This window comes from Salmo salar, chromosome 10 (assembly GCF_965601325.2).
Source record: "Salmo salar chromosome 10, fSalSal1, whole genome shotgun sequence".
Taxonomy (NCBI): domain Eukaryota; kingdom Metazoa; phylum Chordata; class Actinopteri; order Salmoniformes; family Salmonidae; genus Salmo; species Salmo salar.
The window spans coordinates 89,983,864-90,002,167 of NC_138300.1; the positions used below are offsets into that span (position 1 = coordinate 89,983,864).

At 43.1% G+C, this 18,304-nt stretch overlaps 1 protein-coding gene across 2 annotated transcripts in view; it reads right to left on the minus strand.

Annotated features, from left to right (window-relative positions):
- Positions 1–18,304, minus strand: part of LOC106560830 (rho family-interacting cell polarization regulator 1) — a 96,831-nt gene that overhangs the window by 60,563 nt on the left and 17,964 nt on the right. The window contains exon 1 of one of the 2 annotated variants that reach the window (XM_045688192.2): positions 2,250–2,436. The exons of the other annotated variant lie outside the window; for it this stretch is intronic. Coding sequence (XP_045544148.1) covers positions 2,250–2,268 — 19 coding nt within the window. The 5' untranslated portion in view covers positions 2,269–2,436. Of the gene's footprint in view, positions 1–2,249; positions 2,437–18,304 lie in introns of those variants that run through there. 2 annotated transcript variants of the gene reach the window in all.

Here is an 18,304-nt window from a genome sequence, read left to right on the forward strand (position 1 = left end):
GGAGCTGGCCTCGGATACAGGCTTCACCCCTTATCAACCAGCCGGTCTCCCTCTGACATTACAAACACAGCAGAGATAAGCAGGGTCTACTGTCCCCTGGGGCACACAGGCCCTGAAAAACACAGGCACCACTCAGAACAGAGGGTCACAGGACTGGGCCAGGGTCCCAGGAATGATCAGCAGTGGGGGTAGGGTGATGGGGTGGTAGGGCATACCAGTTCCCTAATACAACACTGAGCTGAGGGACAGGGGAAGGGCTAGCTGGCTCCAAAAACAACACTGGGGACAGACAAAATGGTGCAACAAGCTTTAAAAAACACACAAGTACAAGAGTAGGGGGGCACTTAGCACCACAAAATACAGCAAGTAGACATTTCTGGGTCACCCAGTAACCCCACGTGCAGTATAAACATCCTTTACTGACCTTATATAACCATTAAAGCTCTGGATTATGGGAAATTAACTGGAACCCTATAACACATTGACTGGATGGTTCGAGCCCTGAATGCTGATTAGCTGAAAGCTGTGGTATCTCAGACCGTATAACATGGGTATGACAAAACATTTATTTTTACTGCTCTAATTACATTGGTAACCAGTTAGTAATAGCAAAAAGGCACCTCGGGGGTTTGTGATACATGACCAATATACTACGGCTAAAGGCTGTATCCTAGCACTCCACGTTGCGTCGTGCATTAGAACAGCCCTTAGCCGCGGTATATTGGCTATATACCACACCCCCACGGGTCTTATTGCTTAAATAAAGAATGATCCAATTTCCAAGCAGTAGGGCTAAGCATCAGCTCTCTAACCATCAACCTTTTGGTGAGCTTGTATAACAAAAAAAAAGGAAAGCAAAACAAGCTAATGAGGAACCTAAATGAGTCGTTGATGTTTATATTGAAATTATTGGGTTTATGAGAGGCTGCCTGGTGCTCCTTCCCTCGACAGATCCAGGATATGATCAGCAGGTTGGTTCCTGATCCTAATGGACCCCGGCCAGGAGTCATGAGTCCGCTCTCTATGAGAAAGCCCCTAAACACATACGTGTCCCTTTCCTTCCCTTCCATTCTCTCAACCAGAGCCTAAAAAAGCCCCTCTCCATCCACCCCCTTCTCGATTCTTCTCACCAGTCCTCCACTCCTGTTCTACAGTTATCTAACACCTCCACTGAAATAAGAGATCAGATATGATTCAAATCCAATACTGTTTACCAGACTCATCAGAGTGCTCTGATTTCAGTCAAGCCCCCTAGTCACTGTCCATTGTCTCAAAGTCCATGGATATGTTTACAACACTGGCCATGAGGGACAGGTTTGAAATACTGTTCCTCAAATCTCCACAACAACATGACCTGACCAGAGTGTGACCAAACCATAAGCATAACCCACACATGTAAGGACCTCCCCTAGGGTATGTTAGTAAGTCACAGACAGCCACAGCACTGCATGAACACAGGTGTTGACACACTGCCCCTCGAAAAAGATGGTCTACCTCAACACCCCCAACACAGATCTGTGAGGCCGACGACCTTCAAAGACCCGTTTGTTTCCTCCCTAAAGACCAATTTAAACCACATTAATTTAAACATCCAGTGGGAGACCACCTGGGCGTTACCACAAACTACAGTCATCCCCCTCAACCACAAACCTACAGAACAACACTGGGGACTGTCTAAGACTGAGACAGTATAGCCAGAGTTGTTAGCAGGAAGAACAAGAATGGAAGAGGGTTTTCTTCCCCCTGCTTTCAGGGCAGTGCCAGGCAGATCAGACAATCAGGACTATGCAAAGCTGGAGAAGAGGAATACAGCCTCAGAGAGACATGGTGAGGGAACAGAGAGACCGCGATAAAAACTAAACATCCACAATCAATGGGAAAACACATTCAGAATAAGAAAAAAGAAAAAGAAACTGGTATGGGTTAAGCGAGAGGTAACATTTTACAACATGCCTCCATTGCCTGATACTGCCTGATACTGTGTGAAATACTTCAAATACTTCAAAACAGGCAGCGAGCAACTACACTAAAATCACCTCACACTTAAGTCGCTCTGGATAAGACTGTCTGCTAAATGACGTAAATGTAAATGTAAGATACCCAACTTACGAGTCTACCGACATCACCATTCCAAAACAAGAGTAACAACACTACAGACAAAACTAACATCCCACCACTTCAAAACTCCATCGTACCCTAGAACTACATCAAGTCTACAAGCCCTGCTAGTTAAAAGGGGGGAAGGGTACCTCCATATCCACTGTACATCTTTGCTAGTGTTGTGGCTTCCTCTCAGTGTTGACCACCCAGACCAGGAGAGGTTTTCTTGGGTCTAATCAAGTAAAGAGATCCACGGACAGCGATCCAACAACAGAGATCCAGCAACATCTACTCATCTGAAGTTTAATCTCTTGCCCCTCTCTCAAACTCAGAGGAAAGGGAGCGCAGAGCAGAAGCGCTGCCAGGAAATGGGAAGGCGGTCACCCTCCCAGCAGCCCTCTCCTCCTCCGGCTTCCTCTACTCTTCCCTGGCTGACATCACACTCTTCCTGCCTCTCCCTCTTCAAGCAAGACCAGCACATTGTTTCCAAATCATAAATTACATGTAATTATACATTTGTGTTCTCTACTGCAATTAAATACCATAAATAGTACCCCAAATAGCTTTGTGTAAAAGACTGACAACTAAAAGGGACCCCAAAAAAAGTGTTCATCTTGAAACTTAACTCAGCCCTTAGTATTTTTCCTTGACTCATAAGCGCAACTCAGGCTGTGATAACAGAACACAATGAGGTGATCCTTATCAACCTTGAGTCATTTAGCCATGACAAATCCCTAACGGTCTTGGCCTGCCAGACTGTCTATCGATGTTGTGAAGGGTTTACAATAAAATATCCATACACCCCAGAGCATGATGCACCAAATGGAAAATTAAAGCTCACATCTCCTTCAGAAACACAGCTAGTCTTCCTCCATCTTACAAGATTGCATACGTGAACTGCATGTTGTCAGCTCAAGTATCTAACAATTCCAGAGATGACAGACTCCTTAAACCTTGTGTGATCAGTAACTTGTGTGATGACCAAGTCTTATTCTCAACAGCACACCTTGAAAGTGTTTAGTGAAAGACGGGACAGGCAAAAGGGACTTGAGAACCTGACTGCAAGCTTATGATCACACTCAAGGTGACACTGCTCTAGTTCAGGTTCTTAACCTGATTAGGTATATGGCTGCACTTTACGCTGAGGAATGAAAGTAATGGTAACAATAACCTAAAAGGCACATCAGTCAATGTCAGCAGTATGCCATCAGAATAACAGTTATTAGTCAACTGTTGCAACATGCCGAAAACTACAATGGCTATAAATCAGCAGAGCACTGTCTTTGACGAAAGTGGAGTGAGAATAGATGGGTATCTGCAAATACAAACAGACTGGTTTATGAAATACCGTTTCTCATTGGGCTTTTCCCCCCATAACCCAGGCCACTGCCCTTCTCCTGGAGGCAAAGACCTGGTTTTAATGTTTTCAACATGAGACACACAGTGCTCTGTATGCTCTACACAATTCCAGAGAGAGGGAAGCTTTAACTTCTTATGGATGGTGGCAGTATTGAGTTGCTTGGATGACTGACGTGCCCAGAGTAAACTGCCTCCTACTCACTCCCAGAAACTAAGAAATGCATATTATTAGTAGATTTGGATGGAAAACATTCTGAAGTGTCTAAAACTGTTTGAATGATGTCTGTGAGTATAACAGAACTCATATGGCAGGCAAAAACCTGAGAAAAAAATCCAACCAGGAAGTGATTTGTAGTTCTTTTATCTAATCCCTGTTCAAACTACAGTGTCTGTGGGGTCATTTTGCACTTCCTAAGGCTTCCATTGGCTGTCAACAGCCTTTAGAAACGTGTTTCATCTGTCTACTGTTACTGGGCAGAGAATAGGAGCTCAGTCTATCAGTGGACTGCCTGGGACCAGTGAGTTGTTTACTGCGCGGGCACGTTTGGCGCGCCGCTCCTTCTTTTTCTTCTGTAATGAATACGCTATTGTCCGGTTGGAATATTATCGATGTTTTATGTTAAAAAGAACCTAAGGATTGATTGTAAACATCGTTTGACATGTTTCTACGAACGGTAATGGAACTATTTGACTTGTCTCTTGTTTTACGCTCACGCGTTATGCCTTTGGATAGTGATCTGTACGCACAAACAAAACGGAGGTATTTGGACATAAATATGGAGTATTTCAAACAAAAAGAACATTTCTTGTGGAAGTAGGAGTCCTGGTAGTGCATTCCGACCAAGATCAGCAAAGGTAAGGGAAGATTTATAATACTAATTCTGAGTTTAGTTGACTCCAGAACTTTGCTGGAATCTGTATAGCTTGCTTTGATGGTTGAGCTCTGTACTCAGAATATTGACAAATGTGCTTTCGCCAAAAAGCTATTTTAAAATCTGACACAGCGGTTGCATTAAGGAGTAGTATATCTATAATTCTTTCAATAACTGTTGAATATTTTATCAACATTTATGATGAGTATTTTTGTAAATTGATGTGCTCATTCACCGGGGGTTTTGGTGGGAATACATTTTCTGAACACCACGCGCCAATGTAAAATGGGGTTTATGGATATAAATATGAACTTTATCGAACAAAACATACATGTATTTTGTAACATTGAGTCCTGGGAGTGTCATCTGATGAAGATCAAAGGTTAGTAATTAATTTTAGCTGACTTTCTGGTTTTTGTGACGCCTCTCCTTGTTTGGAAAATGGCTGTGTGGTTTTTCTTGTTTAGGCGCTGTCCTAACATAATCTAATGTTTTGCTTTCGCCGTAAAGCCTTTTTGAAATCGGAAACTGTGGTTAGATTAAGGAGAATCTTATCTTTAAAATGGTGTATAATACTTGTATGTTTGAGAAATTTTAATTATGAGATTTTTGTTGTTTTGAATTTGCCGCCGTGCACTTTCACTGGCTGTCGTCATATCGATCCCGCTAACGGGATTCAAGCCATAAGAAGTTTTAAACAACATATTTGGCTATTATTTCATCCCAAGCTTCTCTTGCTGCACATTCAGCATTCACTCAGATTAAACTTTAAAAACAGCCATTAGGGCTGCACAATATCAGCAAAAAATTGAATTGCGATTCTTTTTACCAAATACATTTGCAATTTAACTCACGATATATATCAAAACACTTGAACTGTTGGAAGCATAGAAATATATATATATAAATATATAAAAATGAAGTGGAAAGCAGCACATTCTTGTTTGGAACAATCTGTTGACTGCATTTGACCTAACAGAACAGCATGCAAACTTAATGTGGGAAGCAGCCGCAACAGGAGATAAAAACTGTGTAACTATTCCAAAAAAAAGAAAATGACATATGCGGCTGAGTGGGTGTTCAAAACATTCAATGCGATATGGTTCTCTTGTGATATGGATATTGCACATGTCAATATTGCGATTTCGATCAGAATTCTATTAATTGTGCATCCCTATCCCCCAGATCCAAATGCATCACTCCATCACCCACACGGTGAGATGGTGTTTACATCAAAATAGAAAAATGTGCACAAATAATTGTGTGCAATCAGTGAATATTATGCACACAAACCCAGTTTTCATTAAACACACCCACACAAAGAACCAAGTAAACAAGACACTTAATATATAAAAGTGTTTACCCACCATGCCACAACAGTCACTGAGTGATTCTAACAGGTCCAGACATTACCAACCATCAGCAGAATTACATTTTGCACACTCGGACATACAGGAGAACTAGCTGACATTGAACTAGGACAGTGATTGGCTGAGCAGTTTCTTTGGAAATTAGTAGTCTGTCAGAACCAGTCAAATGTAAACTCAGCAAAAAAAGAAAAGTCCTCTCACTGTCAACCGCGTTTATTTTCAGCAAACTTAACGTGTAAATATTTGTATGAACATAAGATTCAACAACAGACAAACTGAACAAGTTCGACAGACATGTGACTAACAGAAATTGAATAATGTGTCCCTGAACAAAGGGGGGGTCAAAATCCAAAGTAAGAGTCATCTGGTGTTGCCACCCGCTGCATTAAGTACTGCAGTGCATCTCCTCCTCACGGACTGCACCAGATTTGCCAGTTCTTGCTGTGGGATGTTACCACACTCTTCCACCAAGGCACATGCAAGTTCCCGGACATTTCTGGGAGGAAATGGCCCTAGCCCTCACCCGCCAATCCAACAGGTCCCAGACGTGCTCAATGGGATTGAGATCCCAGTTCTTCGCTGGCCATGACAGAACACTGACATTCCTGTCTTGCACACAGAACGCACAGAATGAGCAGTATGGCTGGAGGCATTGTCATGCTGGAGGGTCATGTCAGGATGAGCCTGCAGGAAGGGTAGCACATGAGGGAGGAGGATGTCTTCCCTGTAACGCACAGCGTTGAGATTGCCTGCAATGACAACAAGCTCAGTCCGATGATGCTGTGACTCACCGCCCCAGACCATGACGGACCCCCCACCTCCAAATCGATCCCGCTCCAGAGTACAGACCTCGGTGTAATGCTCATTCCTTCAACGATAAACGCGAATCCTACCATCACCCCTGGTGAGCCAAAACCGCGACTCATCAGTGAAGAGCACTTTTTGCCAGTCCTGTCTGGTCCAGCGACGGTGGGCTCGTGCCCATAGGTGATATTGTTGTCAGGGATGTCTGGTGAGGACCTGCCTTACAACAGGCCTACAAGCCCTCAGTCCAGCCTTTCTCAGCCTATTGTGGACAGTCTGAGCACTGATGGAGGGATTGTGCATTCCTGGTGTAACTCGGGCAGTTGTTGTTGCCATCCTGTACCTGTACCGCAGGTGTGATGTTCGGCTGTACCGATCCTGTGCAGGTGTTGTTACATGTGGTCTGCCACTGCGAGGACAATCAGCTGTCCGTCCCTGTAGCGCTGTCTTAGGCGTCTCACAGTACGGACATTGCAATTTATTGCCCTGGCCACATCTGTAGTCCTCATGCCTCCTTGCAGCATGCCTACGGCACGTTCACGCAGATGAGCAGGGACCCTGGGCCTCTTCCGTTTGGTGTTTTTCAGAGTCAGTAGAAAGGCCTCCTTAGTGTCCTAAGTTTTCATAACTGTGACCTTAATTGTCTACCGTCTGTAAGCTGTTAGTGTCTTAACGAACGTTCCACAGGTGCATGTTCATTCATTGTTTATGGTTCATTGAACAAGCATGGGAAACAGTGTTTAAACCCTTTACAATGAAGATCTGTGAAGTTATTTGGATTTTTATGAATTATCTTTGAAAGACACGGTCCTGAAAAAGGGGCGTTTCTTTTTTTGCTGAGTTTAGTAAGAAAGGGAGTCAAGGTGATTTAAATCAATGTGGTCTGTTAACCATGTCTTTTTCAGAGCCGATGTGAAAAATATCAGAATTGGGCTGCCAGTCTAAACGCAGACTGTGTCGCAGCGTCCTATCTTTTTTTTCACTGATTCGTCTTTTGACCAGCACTGAAAAAGAGCCAATGTAAAAAGATCTGATGTGAAAGGATATTATCTGATTGGTCAAAAGACCAATTAGTGGAAAAAAGATCAACTCAAGAAGAAATAGGCCCGCGGCGAAATCTAGTTGATGATGCCTGCTGTGCATTGTACCTGCAGCATTCCATGAGAGACTAGCATAGAGTAGCCTACTTGGTGTGAAAGGGAGGTGTGAAACGGGGCTCAGTGCCCCTTGACTTCAGAGTGCTGATAGTGTGATAATGGGATGGAGGATAAGCAGGGGGGTCGGGAGAGGAGCGGCCGCCCAGAGTGAGAGGTGGGCTGGGGATTTAGTTGTTCTCAGTTGAGCTCTTATCTCCCCGGAGGCAGCTGTCCCCACCAGACTGGCGAACTACTCCTCAGAGTTACACAGTCACTGCACCTGTGCCTCGCACTGAGAGAGGAGAGAGAACGAAAAAGAACACACAGTAGTCATGCGCATGCACAGTAAAGAGCACATTCCTTCTTATCAGTTTCTCTCTTGTACCACCTTCTCAAGTTTCACCACTAAGTACGGAATGTCTATTTCCTTTACTGCTCTCATCTCATAGAAAGCCTTCTTTGCGCAGGCCTAGATCAGCTTGGGGTTCTGTCTTGACCAGAGGAAGGCCTGAAACGTTCTCTGAAACTTCAAACGTTTCGTAATAGGTTTAACATTAAAGATGCATACACTTTTGTGACAGCCATAATGGCAGATGATTGGAGTAACAGCGCTTGCTACTGTATCATTGCCTATCACAAAGCAGGAAGAGATAGCGATCCCACACAAGAGGCACACACAGGACATAAATATCCCAGGACAATGGAAGTAATCTGTGTCACACTCAGAGATAAGGTGCCTGGCTACACACTGACACAAGGTAATCACACACAGGCCTGACACCTGGATCTGGGAGCATGTCTGAGGGGATATACCTAACCGTCTGGATTTATTTGGTCTACGATTAATCATTACGGCAAAAATCAATACTTCCTTGCTGTTGCACCTTGGTGCAGCTCAACCAAAGGTAGACCCACCCCCAGCTCCCCATAGCCTCACTCAACACCAAGCACTCTATTCCCCAAAACCACCCCACAGTGCAGAGAACACATTCTTTCCATTCTTAACGTGCCACTAGCCCTTTATGTGTCTCAAATACAGCAGGCTTGTTTGTTTTCCACTCCCCCCTCCTCTGATTCTTAAGTCCAAAATGAGGTTTACCTATTAAAAATGTACTGTTTGAGCAGGTGGCAAGGAATTTGATAGACACAGCAAAAACTACATGTATAAGACTTCATATGTGGAGTTGCCCTGCACAGCCCAGAGGACATTCTACTGTGAGGACACAGTTCTATTCCACATATTCTATTCCTAAATGCATGAAAATGTAATTATGTTGACACCATCTGAAATAGAAACGATGCGCGCCACTGCACTGTAGAGAGATGAGGAGCAAGCGGTGGCTGTGCGCTCGTGGCTCTCATTTGCACCACTTGTCACTCTGATCTTAAAGGGACAGCGCAAGATTTTGGCAATGAAGTGCTTTTTCTACTTACCAAGAGTCAATTGAGGTAAACACTGAAAGTGCAATGGTCGTCCAAGATGACCATACCCTGACCAGGCCCAACCCAGCTTATCTTCAGCAGTAAGCTAGCAGGTTTGTAGGGCTCAGTGGAGAATGACTTCCCCCTCTCATTGAAGCCATGAAGTTGAAGGCCGACCGAGGTACTGCAGGCTGTCACAAAGGGTCCCCATTATAGTAAATGGGAAAAAGGCAATCTTCGTGTACAATCTGTGTGTAAATATTTGTTTTTCTAAGATAATCATGGTACCAACACTTGCTTATATTACACCAGATGTATGCTCTTGAACCAATTTATATAGAGATATATATTTTTGAAATCGCACACAGAAGTTAAGGATATTTTATATTCAGTGCATTCGGAAAATGAATTCAGACCCCTTCCCCTTTTCCACATTTTGTTACGTTACAGCCATATTCTAAAATAGATTAAATAAAACAAGTCCTCATCTACACACAACACCCTATAATGACAAAGCAAACACAGGTGAAGAAATGTTTGCAAATGTATTAAAAATAAAAAAACAGAGATACCTTATTTACAGTATTAAGAGCCTTTGCTATGAGACTCGAAATTGAGCTCAGGTGCATCCTGTTTCCATTGATCATCCTTGAGATGTTTCTACAACTTGGAGTCCACCTGTGGTAAATTCAATTGATTGGCCATAATTTGGATAGGTACACACACACACACACACACACACACACACACACACACACACACACACACACACACACACACACACACACACACACACACACACACACACACACACACACACACACACACACACACACACACACACATACACACACACACACACACACATATATATATGTATAGTCTCACAGTTGACAGTGCATGTCAGAGAAAAAACCAAGCCATGAGGTTGAAGGAATTGTTCGTAGAGAGCCGAGACAGGATTGTGTCGAGGCACAGATCTGGGGAAGGGTACCAAAAAAATGTCTGCAGCATTGAAGGTAACCAGGAACACAGTGGCCACCATCATTCTTAAATTGAAGAAGTTTGGAACCAAGACTTCCTAGAGCTGGCCGCCTGTGCAATCGGGGGAGAAGGGCCTTGGTCAGGGAGGTGACCAAGAACATGATGGTCCATCTGAAAGAGCTCCAGAGTTCCTCTGTGGAGATGGTTCTCTTTCTGGAAGGTTCTCCCATCTCTGTAGCACTCCACCAAATCAGAACTTTATGGTAGTGGCGCCAGACGGAAGCCCCTCCTAAGTAAAACGCACATGACAGTCCGCTTGGAGTTTGACAAAAGGCAAATCAAGATTCTATGGTCTGATGAAACAAAGATTGAACTCTTTGGCTGAAATACCAAACTTCACATCTGCAGGAAACCTGGCACCATCCCTACGGTGAAGCATGGTGGCAGCATCATGCTGTGGGAATGTTTTTCAGCAGCAGGGTCTGGGAGACTAGTCAGGATCGAGGGAAAGATGAATGGCGCAAAGTACAGAGAGATCCTTGATGAAGTCCTGAGCGCTCTGGAGCAGGTTATCAGTCTGATGCGAAGGTTCACCTTCCAACAGGACAACGACCCTACGCACACAGCCAAGACAACGTAGGAGTGGCTTCAGGACAAGTCTCTGAATGTCCTTGAGTGGCCCAGCCAGAGCCCGGACTTAAACCCGGTTGAAGGCCTCTGGAGAGATCTGAAAATAGCTGTGCAGCGACGCTCCCCATCCAACCTGACAGAGCTTGAGAGGATCTGCAGAGAAGGGGAGAAACTCCCCAAATACAGGTGTGCCAAGTATGAAGCATCATACACAAGAAGACTCAAGGATGTAATCGCTGCCAAAGGTGCATCAACAAAGTACTGAGTAAAGGGTCTGAATCCTTAAGTAAATGTGATAACAAAATGTGGAAAAAGGTTAAGGGTTCTGAATACTTTCTGAATGCACTGTAGTTGCTTCCGGCAGCCTGCAGTACCCCTTTTGGGCTTCAACTTAAGATCCTCAATGAGAGGGAGCAGCACTGAGCTAGCCTGCAATGTCACTTCCTGGACTAGCTCAAACTGCATGTTATGTCTTGAAAATCTCCCCCATGACATGTCATCTTCGTTGCTAAAAATCGACTTCTTTGACTCAAATGTGCCATTGAGTCTTCACATAGAAATGGATGCTGTGCCATCATTGATGGGTTCATCCATTTATATATATACACCATCTATTGTAGGGCTGCTGGCTGAGGAGTTGCAAATTCCATTTCTCCAACCTTGGCTTGAACACAGTCATCCTATGCATTTACGGTATGTAACTAAATACACAAACATATTTAATATTTTGTTGAAGATACAGCATCTCTCGCTTTGAGATTTAGGATCCAGCCATTCAACTGATCTCCTCTCTTAATGAGGCCATTAAAGTCACTGATTAACGATCTGCCAACAGACCCTTGTTTCCCCCATGCCTGCACCCAGACTGAGCAGGAGAGCGGGGCCAACTAATACTGCTCTAATTTATTGACCCTTTTAAAAGTTGAGTGGCAAAGGCTTACCGCGCTTCGCAATGGTAATCATTTCATGTGCAGAGGTTATGGAGCTATTGCAGTGCTGACAGAAATTGTATTTGAATTCCATAACTTTGAATTTGATATTGAATTACATTTAATCTTGATGTTCTGGTGCCATTCGGGCAATTTAAAGTAATGATTGGGGACTTATTTGTGGAGGAATCTAACTTTTTCTGGGTGATGTGACGTTTTATTTGTGCTTCCCATGACTGTGTTTTTGTCAGGGATTTCGTCGTCGTCAGATGATATAGCAAAATCATCGTCGGAAAGGGGGGACCAATATGCAGCAGAATTGAGATAGTTCATTTTGAACATTTATTAACACAAAATGATTACCAAAACGAACTCACGATGTACAGACAGTCTTCTCAGGCTCTGCTAGTTAGTTTTTGCTACCATGTGGGTTTTAGCTTGCTTGAGCCTGCTAACTGAGGAGTGTTAATTCACCTGTTTCCATACATGTTTAAACATCTATCTTACAAAAGAGTTGTTTGATCCAACTGCTTAACTATTTATCTGTACATGGATTTGTGTTTATTTATTTTTCACTCAATTTTTTTAAATCTTTACAGGAAAATGCCACGGGCACTATCTGATGTGTGGAGACATTACCCTGCAGCTAATGCAGAAGGAAAAGCTGTGTACATTTGCAAATACTGTGCCAACAAGCAACAAAAGTTGACAAAAGTCCCTCTACTTCTATTCAAGGTGAAAATGATGAATCAGACACCTTATTGATAGCAACAGCTCATCGTCCTACTGGAATCAAGTTTTGATGCATGTCTTGCTCGAGCTGTGTATGCAACTGGTTCACCTCCGATGCTCACAGACAATGTGTATTGGAAGAGATTTCTGAATGTTCTTCGCCCAGCATACACCCCTTCAACCAAACATGCATTATCTACTCATTTGCTGGATGCAGAGTTCAACAGAGTTCAAGTGAAGGTCTAGCAAATCAGAGAAAGCAAACTATTGCAATCATCTCTTATGGGTGGTTGAAAGTTTGTGGGCAAGGAATAATTAACTACATCATCTCCACCCCTCAACCAGTATTCTACAAGAGCACAGACACAAGGACAACAGACACACCGGTCTCTACATTGCAGATGAGCTGAAGGCAGTCATTAATGACCTTGGACCACAGAAGGTATTTGCACTGGTGACAGACAATGCTGTGAACATGAAGGCTGCTTGGTCTAAAGTGGAGGAGTCCTACCCTCACATCACACCCATTGGCTGAGCTGCTCATGCATTGAATCTGCTCCTCAAGGACGTCATGGCACTGAAAACAATGGATACACTCTACAAGAGAGCCAAGGAAATGGTTATGTATGTGAAGGGTCATCAAGTTACAGCAGCAATCTACCTCACCAAGCAAAGTGAGAAGAATAAGAACACCACATTGAAGCTGCCCAGCAATACCCGTTGGGGTTGTGTTGTCATCATGTTTGACCGTCTCCTGGAGGGGAAGGAGTCTCTCCAAGAAATCGCTATATCACAGTCTGCCGATATGGACAGCCCCATCAAGAGGATCCTCCTGGAGGATGTATTTTGGGAGAGAGTGGTAAGCAGCCTGAAACTCCTGAAACCTATGACAGTAGCCATTGCACGGATTGAGGGAGACATTCCCACTGGGAATGTGATGAAAGAAATAAAAGCTGAAATAAATCATTCTCTCTACTATTATTCTGACACTTCACATTCTGAAAATAAAGTGGTGATCCTAACTGAACTAAAACAGGGAATTTTTATGGGATTAAATTTCAGGAATTGTGAAACACTGAGTTTAAAAATATTTGGCTAAGGTATGTAAACTTCCGATGTGTATATATACAGTTGAAGTCTGAAGTTTACATACACCATAGCCAGAGACATTTAAACTCAGTTTCACATTTTCTGACATTTAATCAGAGTAAAAATTCCCTTTATTTCAGCTTTTATTTCTTTCATCACATTCCCAGTGGGAATGTCTCCCTCATGTCTCCCTCAATCACTGAATGCAATCCAATTCCATTTCAAATCATGAATACAAGTTTGATTTATGAATTCAATTATTAAATTTTTGCATTAGAAAATCAAAAATATTACATTTAAATTCAATATCCTAATACAAATTCAAAATGGAATTCAAATATAAATTTCTGTTGGCACTGAAATCGCTCCATATAAAGGCATCTTCCCCACTGTTACTGCTGAGCTAAGTTGGGATCACTGTGTAAGCATTTCATGGCCCAACAACAAAATCCACTCAAATCCAAAGACATAAGTGTCTTATTTGTATAAGCTCACTCAACTAAATTCCAGGTCCTGTTAGTTGCTTTAACAACTGACGGCACTCGCCACCTGACGGTAATCGCCACAGGTATTCATCACTTCTAAATTAGGCTGATAGCTCAAATTACTGGTCTCACATATTGACAGAAATGTCCATGAAAGGGGGATTGAACTGTACGGGACCAGTGGGACTGTAGAATGTAAAGTTTAACCCTGTGGTTAGTTCCATCGTCCAGTGACCGTGGTAGAGCAGCACAGCTGACCGTTGCACAGCAAGGGACCTGGACCCCCCTGAACCCAAGACTTCCTGTTTAATCCCCAGCTGGCTACTAAGAGGCTTATGTGTCACTAGATGCTGTAGCACTACAGTCCTGCTACTCTGCGTGCAGCCTGGAGACACAGAACCAAGAGAAACTAATTGGCCAATTACTACGTACATCAACACAGCATTCTCTAACTTCATACCCGTTTACGTTCTCTTCTTCAACTCTTTACTATTTCAATGTTGACATGTTGGAAATTTCTAAATGGAAAATCACTGCCCATCTACAAATCCCAGGACAGAGACATGTATACTATTACTAACTAAACACTTTCTGTTACAATGTTTGATCATACAGGGTTGTCATGCCTTTGGCATTGATCCATGCAAATAAGCCTGTACATCACATCACGCATTACTTTAGTAAAGGTTTAGGCTAGAAGGTTCTGGTGGAGGGTGATGGCATTTCTCCACCAGTAAATTCACACTTTCAGCAGCAACATGTTAAATCTAAAATTATATAGCTAAAACATGGCAGCAGAGTTGGAGGAAATTTGCCTTATGACTGTGATGACAGTGAAGTTCCAACAACTATGCAGAATGCTGTAGCCTAATGCTGAGTTCATAACCAAGTGGGAAGATGGTATTTACCACATACGACTGAGAAATATTAACTTGAACACCCCTCCAACTATTAATTTCCCCTGGGAAACTTTTCTATCATCCCTGAGCTCCGACTTCTCTCACACACCGCCCTCTGGCATCACCTACTAAGGAAATTACCTTGAAAACAGCATTTTCGGCAGTTAAATGCAACAAAACATTTATAAAAAGCTATTATGGTTTTTGTACACTATAATTTGTTTACAAACATGATAGCTGTACTTTTAGTTTATTGTTGACGCAGCTTCTTGGCCATTCGCCAATCAGGATTCATCAATTAGTTCAAAGCACATGAATGCATCCAACTGGTATTTACGACTTCACAACTAGTAATTACCACCTTCCCACTTGGTTATGAATGCAGCATAATACCCCTGGGGGGAAAAAAACACTGTTCTTGTGTAAAAAAAATAAGATATAGTTGTTCATGTTTTAGGGAATTAATTAACTAAACCAATGATCTGGTCGAACCCTGGATACTCTTATGGGTGGTCATATTACAGACTACTATATGCTTTCATTCTTTAAACATTTAGTGAACATGTTGAAGTGAGGCTCAAATTACCATGACATAAGATCTCTACAAGCAAATGTGAGCGAGAGCAAGAAATGAACTAGTCTAATTTCCGTACTTCCTTAACTACTCCATAAATAGGTTGATTTAATTTGGGTCTTACGGCCATGACGGGAGCTCTGAAAAGATAACGTCTAACAGAAATGTTCACTTCCTGTTTTGAACCAGGACATCAACAGCCATTGAGCAAAATCTGATAAACATCTGACAGAGAGTCTCGCCTCCTGCAGAGGGCCTTGTCCACAGTGCTGTCTGTACTGCCAGAGAACAACAGGGTTACTACAGCTGATAACCAAGCACTGGGATAGTCCTCCATTCATTGTATACATTCAGTACAGATAGTAACCCTATCAATGTGTGTTGTGGTTTTGTAGCTCTGTGGTCCAGGCACATTGTAGCGATGACGTCAGTGTTTCTTCTGGCTTCCAAGCACATGTTCAATGTTTCCCAGTATCTTTACCACATGACAGCATTGATTTCTTGTCCGAGTCATTCAGAGGTAGTACAGTGTGTCACATTGGGCTCTCCAGTGGCGCAGCGGTCTAAGGCATCGCATCTCAGTGCAAGAGGAGTCACTACAGTCCCTGGTTTGAATCCAGGCTGTGTCACATCCGGACGTGAGAGGGTAGTGCGTACGGCCCAGTACATCACTGGGGCCAAGCTTCCTGCCATCCAGGACCTATATACTAGGCGGTGTCAGAGGAAAGCCCATAAAATCGTCAAGAGACTCCAGTCACCCAAGTCATAGACTGTTCTCTCTGCTACCACATGGCAAGTGGTACCGGACCGCCAAGTCTAGGACCAAAAGGCTCCTTAACACTTTCTACCCCAAAGCCATAAGACTGCTGAACAATTAATCAAATGGCCACTGGACTATTTACATTGACACCCCCCTCCTTTTGTTTTGTACACTGCTGCTACTCGCTATTTATCATCTATGCTGTCGCTTTACCCATACCTACATGTACAAATTACCTCAACTAACCTGTACCCCTGCAGACTGACTCGGTACCGGTACCCCCTGTATATAGCCTCGCTATTGTTATTGTGTTACTTTTTAAATGAGTTTATTTAGTAAATATTTTCTTAACTATATTTCTTGAACTGAATTGTTGGTTAAGGGCTTGTAAGTAAACATTGCACGGTAAGGTCTACACTTGTATTCGGCGCATGTGACGAACACAGTTTGATTTGATTGTGAGTCCCATAGGGCGGCGCATAATTGGCCCAGTGTCGTCTGGGTTTGGCCAGGGTAGGCCGTCATTGTAAATAATAATTTGTTCTTAACTTACTTGCCTAGTTAAATAAAGGTTAAATTAAAAAAAGAATAAACAAAACATGAGGTTGTGTCAGTGTGAGACCACCCAACGTGCAAGATTTCGAACAAGAGTCACAAGCCTTAGATCTAAACACTCAAGTGCAGTTCACAGGACCTGGAAAGGACAGCGACCTTGCACACCACCAAAACAGATTTCACTACAAATGGTGAACTTGCGGTGAAACTGTTTGTATGGTTTTTACACATGAATTTTCAGTTAGGTCTTCCTCCCTGGAAAAATCCCTTGAGCCATGTCATAAGCAAGTTATACATCAAGTAGTTTCGCCCAGAAGTGCGACAGACCATTATCAACCTAATTGCCCCGAGGAGAGAGGAAGAAACAGAAAAGGTACAAAAAGCGCTCAGGAAGAAACACACGCCATTTGCAATGGATCACTGACACAAGGTTCACAATCTTTCAACAGGATCACAAGACACTGTTGTCCCTGTGGTAGAAACACAGAGGAGAAACATTACGGCAGCAAGTGGGTATTTCAGTCAGTGAGGCGCTGCTTGCCTTACGATTTCAGAGTGAGACGCAAGGATGACTTTACAGACACCCATCTCTCTATTCAACAGCCAGGCCATTCGCTGCACAGAGACTAAACTGATTACACAGCCGTGCCTGCTGCGACACAGAGAACCTGCCAAGACATGCAGGCAGGTTTCTGTTTTGTCCTACTAGCCCAGTCAAAGCAAAGAGCATCCAGACAGGAACAGGGAAGACAGAGGGAGTCCGATAGAGGAAGAGAGAGGGAAAGGGAAATTGGATACTTAGTCAGATGCACAACTGAATGCATTCAACCGAATTGTGTTTTCCGCATTTAACCCAACCCCTCTGAATCAGAAATAGGTAAAAAGAGATAAAAAGAGAGTGACAAAAAAAATGAGGCGATAACAACAGGCATGTCTGTGATTGGAGGACTGCATTGCCAGAGGTACCTGTGTGGGTACCATTTCATCTTTGGGGAACTCTGGCATGTCCTTTTCATTTCTGAAGTCTAAACCCTCTAAATTTGATTATACCCGAAACCCCAAATGCGCTTATCACTAACCCATCGGCATCAAAGAACATAGTTTAACTAGGTCCAGACAGCTTCAAGTGTACTGAGTTTATAAGCTTACACTTGTTCTGTTGAACATGTTTTTGTATTAGCATTTTTACAGGAACACGTGTAGCCTTTATATGGGCAGCACAACCATGGGTGTGCAAAGCATTTAATGCGTCTGTCGGTCGGGTTTGTGTATATAACATTTTCCTTGGATATTTGCTTGTGGTTTATGCCTGCATAATAGCTGTGCCCGATCAGAGAGTGAGTCAACCACTCAGTACTGCTGCTCTATAATAGCATGTCGTTACCACACAGTAATTAAAAAAACACTGGAGAAAGACACTGCGGAAATAGCAACTGCTGAATCACACACAAATCACTACACACCTAATGATACTCATCAACGAGACACCTTGTGGTTAAGCCACATTACGTAGCCTGTCATTGGCCCTCAATATGATCATGCAGTTATTATCAGCGACCCCGCGGTGCGTGCTTTAAGGCGCTGTGATTCTGAGTCAGTTCCAA